Source organism: Onychostruthus taczanowskii, unplaced genomic scaffold, assembly GCF_017590055.1.
Source record: "Onychostruthus taczanowskii isolate IOZ18803 unplaced genomic scaffold, ASM1759005v1 scaffold40, whole genome shotgun sequence".
Classification (NCBI taxonomy): domain Eukaryota; kingdom Metazoa; phylum Chordata; class Aves; order Passeriformes; family Passeridae; genus Onychostruthus; species Onychostruthus taczanowskii.
In genome coordinates, this window is record NW_024501460.1 from 6,305,525 (window position 1) to 6,318,794 (window position 13,270).

A 13,270-nucleotide genomic window follows, 5' to 3' on the forward strand; every position below is an offset into this window, starting at 1 on the left:
CTAATTACATCAATGCAGCATTTGTGTTTTACTTCCTCTTTGACTACCTTTTGAACTACTCAGGACTACTCAAAATAAATGTCAAAATATAATAGAAGAATGCCTCAACATCTCCAGAGGCTGAATATCTCAACACAGCATATTATGGTTGAATTTTCCTGTAAGTCTCTACTTTAAGTCAGATATATTTTACAGCCTTATTACTTTCTATATTTCACTTAAGTAAAAATAAAGCACTCTAGGCTTTTACTTCAATGACAATTTTTTTCCAGTTTGTATCAATTTTAGCTCTTTCTAGAGGTTCAAAGTTCATGTAATAATTCACTTTATTTTCCCTTGTACTGTTTTCAGCATTTACCTTGCTTTAAATGTCAGAGCCTTTCACTTCTGTTACTTTGATTTCCTTGCTGTGTCTCTTCTCTGCAAGCTGTAACTGACGATGTATTCTGGTGTGGTCTCCCTGTCTTTTCCCACTTTCAACAACCCCTTTTAAACTTAATTGTACCTTCTAACAGTTTTTTATTGCAAAACCCACACTGACCACTTCTTGTTTTTTGTAATGTTCTTTTCAGAGGAACTGCAGCCTGCTCTACATTGGCTATGAAGCCTCAGGAGTCCCAACATCCCTTCTATGCAAAGGGATTCCAATACCCCCTGTTGCAGCATGATGCTCACTGACTTCCTTAATCCACAAAGTGGATTTATTCAAAAGCAGTGCTCTGACTTGACTGTGAACATTTATTCATATCAGATGGGATTCAAGGAATGTTTTGATTGATTCCACATTATTCTTGTTGCCGCCAACGAGATGTTCTGAAGCATAAGTTACTTCAGAGAAGCACCTACACGAAAGTCTGGCTTCAGATTTTAAAGACAAGCAACAAGCTGCTGCAGTAAAAGATGAGTAAGAGAATGATCTTACAATACAGAGATGTCTGAATGTACATTAAGACAGTACAGACAACAGAATAGGTTTTCAATACTTAGAACATGTCTGATACGAATACAGAAATTGTAGACTGGCAAAATTCAAAGAAATAATACTTCTTGGAAAGTGAGGAATTCAAGAAGAGATTTTGACCATATTTCTTAATATTTTATTATTCTGAAGTGAAATCTTTTACAGAACTGGATGACTGTTTCAGTTAATATCAGCAGTTCAGACTATGACCACCGCAGAATGGACAACACTTAACAAAACAACATTGCTCCAAGTGCTGAATGATAATAACATATACTTGAAGTCTCACACTTCCATTCAACATGCTGCTACTACTTACACAAAACTTTTTAACAAGTAACTATGTGTGCATCAAACTTGCCCCAAAATTGCATTTTATAGGAATTGTATGCTGCATTTGTAAAGTACATAATTGAACTGGCAGAATAAATGAGCTGACATTAAGAAATTGTTTGAAAACTATGCATCATTCCTGAAACGATATACCCAAAATGACCGTAATTACAGAAAGAATATATTATTACTGCATTACTTAATTCCAAGCCATGATATCAATTATAAAATAAAACCCATTTGTTACCCCCCCAAAACAATGGCAGCAAAACTGTTCTCTCCTGAGTCCCTATTTCCCCCCATACAAATCCAATAACTAGTGAAGAAAAGAGAAAAAGAGGACTGACTAACACGAAGAAGACAGTGGTAGTAAGCCTGTAAGAGCAAGGAAAGACAAGAAGAGTAAGAAGCAAAACAAATGATGTGTTGTGCTCCTCCTTACTATGTGAGAAGCTGTTAACTATTCTACTCCTCAACAACGAAGAATATTTTATCTGGACATTTTTTCTACTGATCTTATAAACTTGGAATGCTTTTCTGGTAATTCCCAATGAAAGTAGATTTCAGATGTGAAGATTACCATCAATACTTGAATAGAAGGGAGAAACATGAAAGGCAGCAACATGTTTAATTAAAAACAGGTAAGAGAATAAAAGCCCCCAAGAAATAAGACTTACAAACACCAAAACTGTAGATAAGAACAGAAAAAAAAAAAAAGTTACCATTTTTAAATGCAAAAGAAGCAGTGTACTTAATATGGTATCTGGACATTTATTAGTCAGCTCTAGGGGGCAATGCTTATTACATACTTTTCTATAGTTTATTGAATTTGTGTCTTCCCATCACTTCAGTATCCTCTACACCTAGAAATTAAGATTGATACACTGAACAACATGAGTAATACTCATATTTAAGCTGACATTTGCTAAAAATACCTTTCCATGTATTTTTAACAAGTGAAACTGAGACTGCAGAACAGTGATGAATATTTCTTCATGAACAAGTGTATGTAAACAAAATTGACTTAATTACCTCCACAGAGTGAAATACAGAAGACAGAAAACCATTTTATCAAAGTATGTAGGAACACAAGTCTGACTCAGCAGGACACCACATAACATTACTGAGAAAGTTGTGTCTCAATTTATTTTCCAGTGGGATTATTTTTAGTTTTTTTAGGGTGTTCAAAGGAGTTGAAGTAGTCCAGAAAAAATGTACAATGTTTAAGCACATTTGTCTGCATTGTATTGTTGTCTATGTTTTCATCATGGCTGATGAAGAAGCTTGGAAACAGGTCAGCTGCAAGTGCATGCTGCTTTTGAATTTGTTTAGCAGCTCTTCTAGTAACCTGCAAAGGGAAAACAGTTACAATTTTAGAAGATTCTGAAAAGGGAACAATAACTGCAAGTTTTGATTATTCTGTCTCTGACTTCAGGTACGCTGTCTGCTTTTCTTGCGTAGCTGCATCGCAAATTTGGGTTCTCAGGCTTGTTTTTGGGAGGTCTTTTTTGGACTTCTCTTAAGTATTAGGACTGAAAGATCAGACTGTTCTAGGAGAAACATTAATTCACCACAATCATGTTGTTTTGTCCCTAACAGATAAACTGTGTATGAGTTCATTTAGGGGCATAACAATAGTTAATTTACATCTACCCAGCTGTCAAGAAAGTACCTGGTGTAGTGGATAGTATTTATTATAATCCACAAACTACAGGTGTAGGAGCAATGCTGTTGATGTTGATTGTAGAAAATATTGATTGTAACACTGAAGATGCATTAAGTTATTTTAAGGTCTTGGCTGGGTGTTTTATTTTCTCCCTAATCTAGGGAATAATGTGATCTCTGAACTTTCTGCCCTATTTCAAAAGCAAGCCATATTAGGCAGACTTGTATCACCTGAACCTTTTGGCATGCTGCATTGTTGAACAGCAAGTAACAACAACAAAATATACTGTGTGTTAAAAACAACAACAACAACAAAACTAGCCCAAGAATAGCAACTTAAACCAAAAAAATCAATATCTGCTTCCTCAGTGGGTCCTCTGGAAAATGATCACGTCCACATTAATAATTTAGCATCATAGTAGTGATTGTGAATGAACACACCCAAACAGCTCCCAGTCAGAGGACAAATGTGTTATTTTACACAAATACATGTAGATTACAGTAAGCTGCCTGGAAAAATGACAACTGACATGTAGTGACCTGGGAAACAGAACAAGTTCTGCACTGTCTGGGGCTCAAAACAATGAGGCAGATGTAATAATGATGCAGTTCTTGATTGTCATTTGTCTCACGAAGCTCAGATGCTTGTGACTAAGTGAAAAAAAAAAGTCTACATTTCTACAGGTGTTTTGGAAAATTTGAGTTAAAAGATCTCTCCTTACTCAAAACTGATTTTAACTTTAATAAAGCATAAGAGCTAAGTAAGATGAGGAGGTATCTTGAGACTTCTTGTGGTTAGCGAAGAGCAGGTTTGACTACATAGACAGAGGACATCTGGAAGAAGGCACAGACCATGAGCTGCACTATCTCTTTATGTGTCTCCAAAATATTCTAAATTCTGACTGCTAAGTGCAAACTGATTTGATGCAGGAAAGTACAAGGAAACCAATCTCTAGTTCAAACCATCTATACTAACACTACTCTACTCATTACAAATCTGTCCTAGTTTTACTCTTTATTATGCTGTGGTTGTAAAATAGACTACCGTATACCAGGCTGGACACAGCAAAGCAATCTGTTTGTCAAAGGCTGTTGTGGTGGAAAAGGAAGAAGCCAAAATTCCTCCTCCTGATGTTAACTAAGAGCCACAGACCCTTCTTATTTGTTTTTGAAAGGAAACATGCCAGTTTTATGAGTTCGCCATACATCAGCTTGCAAAAGCCAGAACTTTGTTCTCAACCATTTTTTTAATTGCTACTAAATTCAGTGAAACAATACAATGGAACTCACAGAAACCTTATGATTAACAAGGAAGGCTAAAGTAGACAGACACTACAAGACAAATACAAAGCTACACTGAACTGATAAGACTAGGACAGGCAAGCAGGATATGTCACAAAGCCATTGGCTCCTCTAGGTAATTTAATAGGCCATGAACAGGGCAAGGACTGAGCTTTTTCTTGGTTCTGTCCAAAAAGGCTTCTGCTCTGTAATTCAGAAGGGATGATAATCAAATAGGATGAAAGTTAACCCTTTTATAACAAAGTTTTCTTACAAGAGTAAAAAGCAATGGCTCCAAAGACCATAAAGGAAACAAGAGGATGCATTGTACTCACTTTCTGTCAGTTCCACTTGAGAGCTGAGGCAAGGCTTCCAAAGCTTGCTTAAAGCTTGATCTGCAAGGGAAACAAAAACACTCATATTCTGCTATACAAGACTCAGCATTACAGTTTCTCTCTCTAAATCCTATGGAGAGATGCTATATTTTATCCATTCTTTTTTTCAATAAATTGACAAAATATTTACATGAAACCTGACATCCATGTGCAAATTGAACATAAAATAGTTATGGGGTCAAGCATGTATCTTGATATTCCTAAAGTAAAGTACATCATATATCAACAAAAAATGTTAAATCAGCAGCTCACTGAAGACTGTCACATACTGGACTGCTCAAAAATTAACAGGTAGTGGCCAGCCTGCCTTCTGCCTAAAACTAAGTGACCATCAGTGTATGAAGAACAGATAAAACACTGATTTTGTCTCTGTGCTTAGCAGACAAACCACCGCATTCTGCCTTACACAAGGGTGCCTACAAAGAGTATTCCAGTGGTTTGCATTGAGGTAACATAGAGTCATAGAATAATTTCGGTAGGAAGGGACTTTAGATCCAGCCCTGATCTCAAAGTAGGGCCCATTTCAAAGTTAGAGGAGGTTTCTTTGGGCCATTATCCAGTCAAGTGTTGATAACTCCAAAGATGAGTTCCTACCCTGCTCTGGGCAACAGAAGTGGAACAGAAATGAGGAAACAATGCAGAACCTGCACAGATAGGTGGAATCTTGTCAGCAAAAGATTAATATGGTGACTTATGGCAACTACTACTAGTTACAAGTTCAGCAATAAAAAAACCTCTATGAAGCTCTGGCTTTCAGGGTTCACTGTACTTTGCCCTATTACAGACAATATAATTTTGATTTTATCCAACCAAGCCAGTGCCAAGTAGTTTTCTTTTAGAGGCCTTTGTCACTATCAGAATAGGGAAGTGAGTACTCTGAATTGGAATGCAGTGACACTATCTGTGGACACCAGTGGACACTACGTGTGACTCTATGAAGACACATTAAGACTGCGTTGTCTCCCACAAAACTGTTGATTAGGTAAGATGATCAAATTACCACCTGCAGGGACATGTAATGCCAATCTTAAAAGAAGTGAAGGTAATTAAAATAATGAATGAATCTGCCCATATCCAATTCCCACCATAAGCACCTAGAAATTTCGATCAATCAGCTTTCCTCAAAAGTGCTGAGAGCTACCACAGCCTGTTTTTACAAGCCTTGGCTGCATCAACCATTGATGGTGCTCATGCTTTTCCTTCTCCCTTTATATGAACGTGTGTGAGTGCTCCCCACACTATTTATCTTCGGTCTTGTCTCAGTGAGAAATGATAAATTGCTGAAAGCCTTTTGAAGGCATTGACTCTAGGAGACAGTGTGAAGCTGAATTCCCTTTCCCTGATTAGGTGTATGGAGAAGGAGCAGGGCATTATATAAGCCTATGGAGAGCCCTAATTCTCCATACAGTTGTAAGGGGGCCCTGCCAGTACCTGGGTCTGTAGACCCTCTGATAAATCTGGCAGGTTATTTATGTTTTATGAGAGTGCTGTGAAAAACTGGATAAAACTCATCAAGATCTGCTTGTGTCTGGCTTTAGCATAATTATCCTCACCAGCTGTACTGCTGTTAAGAAGTTTTACCATTTGTTTTTGGTGGCAAATATTAGTTTGTGTCTAAAAGTCCACATAAAAAAACAACAAAAAAGTAACCATTTTCTCTCAACTGATAAAATCTTGCTAGGCATCTGGTTTTTCTACATTTACACAGTGGATTGTATATTCTATTTGAAGCAAAATTCCTTCATTCTAAATTTACTGTATGTGTTTTTGCATGTTTACCAAGGATTCCATTACACTGCAAAAAGTGACATTACAGCACATCTTACTTGCTTTCAGGTGTTAGGTATATGGCCACGGTATCCCTCAACGCACAGATTTCAAGTTTTGCCTAAAGACAGAAATACAAATATTGAAACAATGACACAATGTCCTTTCACCAACTGTATACAAGTATCCCAGAGCATCACCTTTTTGAGAGGCAAATACTATTGCACACTGCCCTTGTAAGCAGCCTTGGCTTTTAACAGTTTATTTCCTGTATTCTTTGTTGCCATGCTACTCTGTCAGGAGACTGCTCAAAGGAACAATGTCATACTTTTGATTCAAGTCAAACTGTTTAAATGGTCACTGTGTAGTAGTCAAAAAACACTGGTTTGTCTCTCAGTAACAGTAACAAATCTTCACTTCTGTTTCACCTTTTCTGTACTGTGATAGAAAGATAGATGCAACTTTTTTTTTCTTTTTTAAAAAATTAAATACAGTGAGCTTAACTTCTCACAGCGCGGCTTAGCCAGGGAGAAAGGAAACACAAAAGTACAAAAATTTGTCAATACACATTTTGTGCTTGGTTCTTCTGGTGAATTTATTTTTTTCCATCAGATGAGGAAGCAGAATTATCATACTTTGTTTCTTTTGTGTCACCTGGCAGGCAGAAGAGCTTGGGGATTTTATTCCTGCACTGTACTGTGTGCCCAGGTATTGATTTTCACTTAGGCAAACTGTGGAGGAGACTGAACTCACAGATTAAACCAATTTCATAGACCATCCATTGGACTTTGAAAAGCAAGCATTATCATCATAACTTTTATATGAAATAGAAACATTCTGCAAGAGACTATGAAATAATTTCATTTAAAAATACAAAGAGTCTTTTCTACATTTTAGGAGGGACCACTATCCTATTCTCAAGTACCACAGCCCAAGTAAACCTGGTGGAAGGGTGAAAGGTGAAGGGTGAAGGAAGCCCTGCAAAACTGTAGGTCATGGGATGTGGGAATACAGAGTGAGGCTTAAATGATAATTTCTTGTTCAGTCTAACAAGACTTGGATGACTCTCATGCTGCTGCTGTCTGTCAGAAAGGATTTTCCATGTTCAGAGGAACAGAAAACGACCATGAGTGACAAACTTACAGTAAGGAGAGAAAAGCCTTTCAATTATGGGCTTAGGCAGCAAGTCCCTACAGTGGGCTGTTTAACCAGACAAAAGGCACATAGGTGTAGCTTTGTTGTTATTCATGGATTTGGTTTAAATATGGAGTCAATCATTTGGCTATGATCTTCCTATACTAATTCTTTGTCCAATGTCATTACTAGCAGCAATTGGAAAACAAGGCTTACCACTGGATATTATTTTCCCATCATAATGCAAGAATTCTGTCATGTACAATGAAAATAGGGAGTTTGCTCTTTTTCTGTTACAGCCATAGCAATCTGACTCAAAGGGATTTTTTATAAAGAGGTGTTTTTCTTTGAGTCCTTTAAAGCTTACCCAATAGCAACACCATTCCATCTGTAAATAAAGACAGCAAAACTATTCTACCCATGTTACAACTACATGGTATTGTAGAGAGAGTAAACCAAACAGGTGACTAGTCCTGCAAAGTCTTACAAGATCCTACTGCATCCTGTTTTAGGGATTTTTAAATCTCAAAATATCACAACATTGTTTTTTTTCTTTTGAAGTGATTTTTTATGTCAGGCCAAAGAGAATATTTGACAACATTTCAAACAGATATCATTATGATGCTTTTTATTTAATGGAATACAGGTAGCCTTTTAATGCTGTCTAACACAAAGATAACCCTAAAATATAATAAACCCAAGAACCAGTATCCCAAAGGGTATTCATCAATAAATCTGAAATAGGTTGTAAGCTAATCCTTTTTATCTCCTTGCTTTCACTGCTACAATGCATCAAATACCCAGATTATACCTCTGTCTGTTATTCTCAGTTTTCTAGATTCAGATGTTTGACAGTACAAAGTATTCAGGTACCTGTAAAGCTCCATTCTTGCTGAAGGATGAAACACACTGCATCAGTCGACTCAGTTCTTCAGAGACTGCTTCTACAACCCTTGACATTACCCGAGGAACTAAGTCTTTGGAAATGGTAAACACCTAAGTTTAATGAAAGAAGAACCATGAGCACAACACCTGCATTAACATTTCAATAAAAACCATAAACATCTTTGACTGAAAGTCTCCTTTATTTTTATCAACATGCCAAAAATGCAAAAGAAACTAGAATATGAAGGATGCCTTTTGATGCTTGCCCCGCACTTCGACCAATCCCCTCTGCTAACAGCAAATTTGGCTATGTGATTTGTGATAACCTTCTTGCTATACCAAAAAGCAGCTAAACTTCAAAATATGTGCTTTTGGCTGATGGATGCAGGTAGTCAGGTGGCTGTAGACAGACTGCTGTCTTGTAGATAGCACCTTTAATTCAGAGTTGGGTGTCTGACTGACAGGTACACATTCAGTCACTTTTTACCCATATATTTTGCTATTTCTTCTAGACTCCTTTATATTTGACCACTGTTAAATGGCTAGTATCATTATACTCTGTGGCAGAGATAAACATTTGACAGCTTGTGTGAGTATGAGAGTGTCAATGGATTTTCATTTAGACTCTGCCACTGCTGCCATTTATTAGTTCCCTGGCAAAAAATTTTAAATCCTACTGGTTTTCCCATGAATCAAAATCATCTTTTTAACCACTTATTTGTGTAACTTTTAAAAGTTGCATATTCAGAATAGTAACTGCAACACAAATTTATTAAATCTACGCTTGAAGCAAAATATGAAGAGACCAATCTTCCTTAAAGGGAGTTTTACAGAAGTGAGAAATTGTTGTGGATTTAAAAAAAAAAAAAGTATGATTTTTCTATAATGAATTCGGGAAAATGCAGACCAAGAGGCTGGAATACAGGAGGAAGTGAGATTATAGGTTAGACACACCAAACTTGTGTCAAAGTTTAAAGGTGATGATAAAAACTGCATTAAATTGCACAGGGCTGGAAGAGAAGATGACACATGAAGCTGGAGTGATGTATGTAAGCTTAAGTATGTGACTAAAGTGGTACAAGAAGGAAGATGAGATGTATGAAGTTTTGAAACATTTCCCCAGTTTCTGCTTTGAAAAACTCTAAAGAATTAAGTAGTGGACTGTTTTGCTGAAATACCTTTGCTTTTATGCAAAGTTTAGATCCCACGTATGACAAGGAAATTTACTAACTGAGCGAAGATTTTAACACATACCTGTAAAAATCAACAAGGAAAAAAAAAAAAAAAACAAAGAAAAAGATTCCTGCAGAGTTTTCAGTGATTTAAATAATTGTGTAGCAGGCATCCCATAAGGCTGACCATTCCAAAAAACAGGTCTGCACCACAGGCCAAGTTCACCGACCCCATAAATCAGCTACCAGCTGTTACCAGTGCTGGAAAGGGGTAATCTTACTCAGCACCAAACACTGGTGACCAATTCAACACAAGCATACCAGGAACATGCCCAAAGATCTTCTCCTGAGAAGAGACTATTTCTGCCTGCAACGAGCACTCTTGAAGTTACTTTACAGAATCCCAGAAAAATAATTGTCAGCAAGGGTGAATCATCACAAATTTGCAATAAGAAGCCCTTATTTTGATTTCGGCAAAATTTGAATGCAATGGTAGAGAAACAATTTTCTTTCCATTTCAGTCTATTCTTGCTGTTCATCTGATAGTTAATTTTTGCTGTTTCAAAATACAGAAACTTGTTGCCTTGCTAACTAAACTTACACCTGACCCAGCTTAACAGAATTTCACCAGTGGAAATGGGAGTTTCATCTTGACACACGTTCTGATATTTCTGCGTATTTCACATCTAGATATTTATGAAGCAGTGCTATTTAGGCCAGAATCAGTATCGGTCTCAATGAAGAGAGCGCATCAATGTACCTTTCTGCTGCAGCATTTTAAAAAGTATGCATGTTTACAAGCCTAGTTCAATAAGTCACAAATTACTTTATATCTTTTTAAAACAAAACCCCTTATTTCCATTTTAATCAATTTCCACTACACTGAAACGCAGTATTAAAAATTGGTATTATGTTGGTGTATGTTTTTAGTGTTTCTAATTGCCTCATTTGGAAGCATTTGGTAAAATCACAATGCTTCTGTGAAAATGCTTCTGCTACAATATAACACTGAAATAGTATCAAAAATACTGCAAGTTAAATTTTAAGTTCCTGAAAATATTTTAATTTGTAAGAATCCTTGTTATTCAAGAAGGAATAAGATAAGTAAAAGCCTCAAGTGAATTTCATTATATTTTAATTACAGGGAAAAGGTAGAGCAGCCATACTTGTGGTGTTTTGGAAGGTAAGAGTGATATTACTACCAATGCTTCTACCAGGAGCAACAGTAATCTGTTAACACTCTTGATGATTAGAAGGAGTGATTATGTAAAACACAGGCTCTAACTTAAAGAGCCATAGAAAATTCCTGCATAAAAACCCAAAAGACTAAATAACTGCAGCCCCTCCGAGCTCATTATGTTATAAGCAGTGTTTTAACATGCACTCGCTAGCCTAGGTAGCCATTACCTACTGAGGTATTTCAAGCAGTATTTGTGCTTAGAAAGACTATAAAACTTTCTGTGTTTAGCTTTCCTATTTCCATTGGATGTAGAAGACTGACATATATTGGCTTTTCACTCTGAGTGGCATGTGTTGAACATTTCCTTCAAGGTGAAACAGAAGTTAATTTACAGATGTTTTGGAAAATAAAGATAATCAGAGAAAGAGAGCATCATAACTAGCTACATATCTATATATTATCTGCATGGAAAGGGAGAATTTAACTTTAGCATTTGGCTTTCCTCTTTATCAGATAATGGAGACAAAAAGGTGTAATGGAGTGATAGAGAGGATAAACAGGAACTACTCATCTCCGTCTGCCCATGAAAAAGTTACGCGTTGCATAACAGGTTGGCTAAACCTAATCTAAAACACATCAATAACAAAGATACCTCAATAAAAAAAATCCAGGATTTACCAGCAAAAATACACTGAAATCATATGAATATAAGCATGAAATGACCTGAAGTTTCTCCTCACCTCTGCATGCACAGCAATGATATTCACTAATGCTTCTTTCAAGTAGTTTCTGACACCTGAAACAAGAGAAACAAAATAATTACTTTCATTCTGTTGTCTCAACAACACCATAATATTCTGCTGTTCTTTTATTTTCATTTACTGTACTTTTTATTTTCATTTTTTACTACTACTTTTGCAATCATAGGCAGAAAGAGAAAGTTCTATAGCCACACCACCAGACTATTTCCTTTTTCAAATCAAAGGGAGAAAGGCACATTTCCTTACAGCAGAAGGTTAAAAAAAGCCAGTAGGTTCCTGTTTTAGTGTTCTTCTCTAGCAAGACAATTTCATCAACTTTGCAATTTAATAAAAAAAAACCTAGCATTATTAAAAATAAATTCTGGATGCTTTGCTAGAATACACACACCATGGCACAGAACATGCACCACAGTCTGATAAGTTCTAAAGAACAAAGTCAAGGGGTTTTGTTTGTATAACAGTCTTCAAGATCGTACTACTTTATCAGCTTCTCTATCTGTGAATTATTACAGATAGGAATAGCAAGGTCTCTTGTTTATCTGAAAGCGGTTCAGAATATATTACTCATGGCAGTTTATAGGAGATGTCATGCCTTAGTAGAAATTTCCTTTTGGGGAAGGTGGAGAAGTCAAATAAGCATTTTCTTGCCAAGCTTATGAAACACTTGTCAATTTACACTAAGAAGTGAATTCTAAACAGAACATCCAGCAGCATGTGCTTTAGTTAGGCTCTTAGTACTCTCTGCTGCTGTAATTCTGTAACTTTCCCAGCCTGTAGTCCAGTCATCTAAGATTTAAAGTAGGCAAAAATCTAAAACTGCCTCACTTGTTTTTATGGCCACTTCACTCTGTAGGCAAAGGAAAATCAGAAAGCATTCAACTCATTAAAGCATGTATAAATGCTGTAAGTACAAACAAAGTAATGAGAGAGGGTTAATGATCCACATGACCTCAACTTGTGATTTAGATTAGTCTACCCCAAATGAGAGAAAGTGCAATGACCCCATCCCTCCCTTCAATAAATTCAATCAACAGTAAATACAAGAATCATGGACAAAGCCTGGAGAGACCATACAGCTCAGAGATCACAGTGTGATTAAGACTAATGCTATAAAAATTACAAAGTGAACCTTTAATCAAGTTCATCTTACTTGCTCTCAGATAACACCAATGCAGAAACTTAGTCCTGATACAAAAAACAGCTTTAAAAAGGGTTACCCAAGATAATCAAAATGAGCTGTTCTGTGAGAAGAGTAGTATCTCACTACTGCCACCTCAGTCATGCTCATATCTTTAACCATTGATGCCAGAACTTGCCTCAAGATCTAAAAAGGTGACACTTTTTCTTTGTTAGACAATTACGGATAAAAATGTTATCAAAGCAGGACACAAGGATGGCAGGACTGTCTTGCATGAGGAACAAGCATCTACAATGAGCAGTGGGATGCAGCCTGGACGTCAGAAAAATACAAGCCTTTCTCCACACATTCCAAAACATCTCTAGTGCTCTAGGTGCCTTTTCTCTTTACACCTTTATTATTCCCCTTGAAAATTTCAGTAGTTTTTTTCTGCTTACATTAATCCAAAGACAAGTCAAACAGTATCATATACCTGCTTGCAAACTTAAAATTTTTTTCTTCTTAGCAAGGTAATGAGGGAGGAATAAAGCAAGACCAGAAATTTTGCGAAATTGACTCTTTTTCTCCTGCCCTGTAACCTTGCAAAACAAAGCAAGAA

The 13,270-nt window shown here is 36.5% G+C and overlaps 1 protein-coding gene across 1 annotated transcript in view; it reads right to left on the reverse strand.

The window, feature by feature from the left end:
• Positions 1 to 1,080: 1,080 nt before the first annotated feature.
• EXOC2 (exocyst complex component 2) overlaps positions 1,081 to 13,270 on the reverse strand; it is a 111,319-nt gene continuing 99,129 nt past the window's right edge. The window contains exons 23-27 of the mRNA XM_041413223.1: positions 11,514 to 11,569; positions 8,410 to 8,532; positions 6,462 to 6,523; positions 4,576 to 4,635; positions 1,081 to 2,642 (exon numbers count right to left, since the gene is read on the reverse strand). Of these exons, the coding sequence (XP_041269157.1) occupies positions 2,549 to 2,642; positions 4,576 to 4,635; positions 6,462 to 6,523; positions 8,410 to 8,532; positions 11,514 to 11,569 (395 nt within the window). The 3' untranslated portion in view covers positions 1,081 to 2,548. The remainder of the gene's footprint in view (positions 2,643 to 4,575; positions 4,636 to 6,461; positions 6,524 to 8,409; positions 8,533 to 11,513; positions 11,570 to 13,270) is intronic.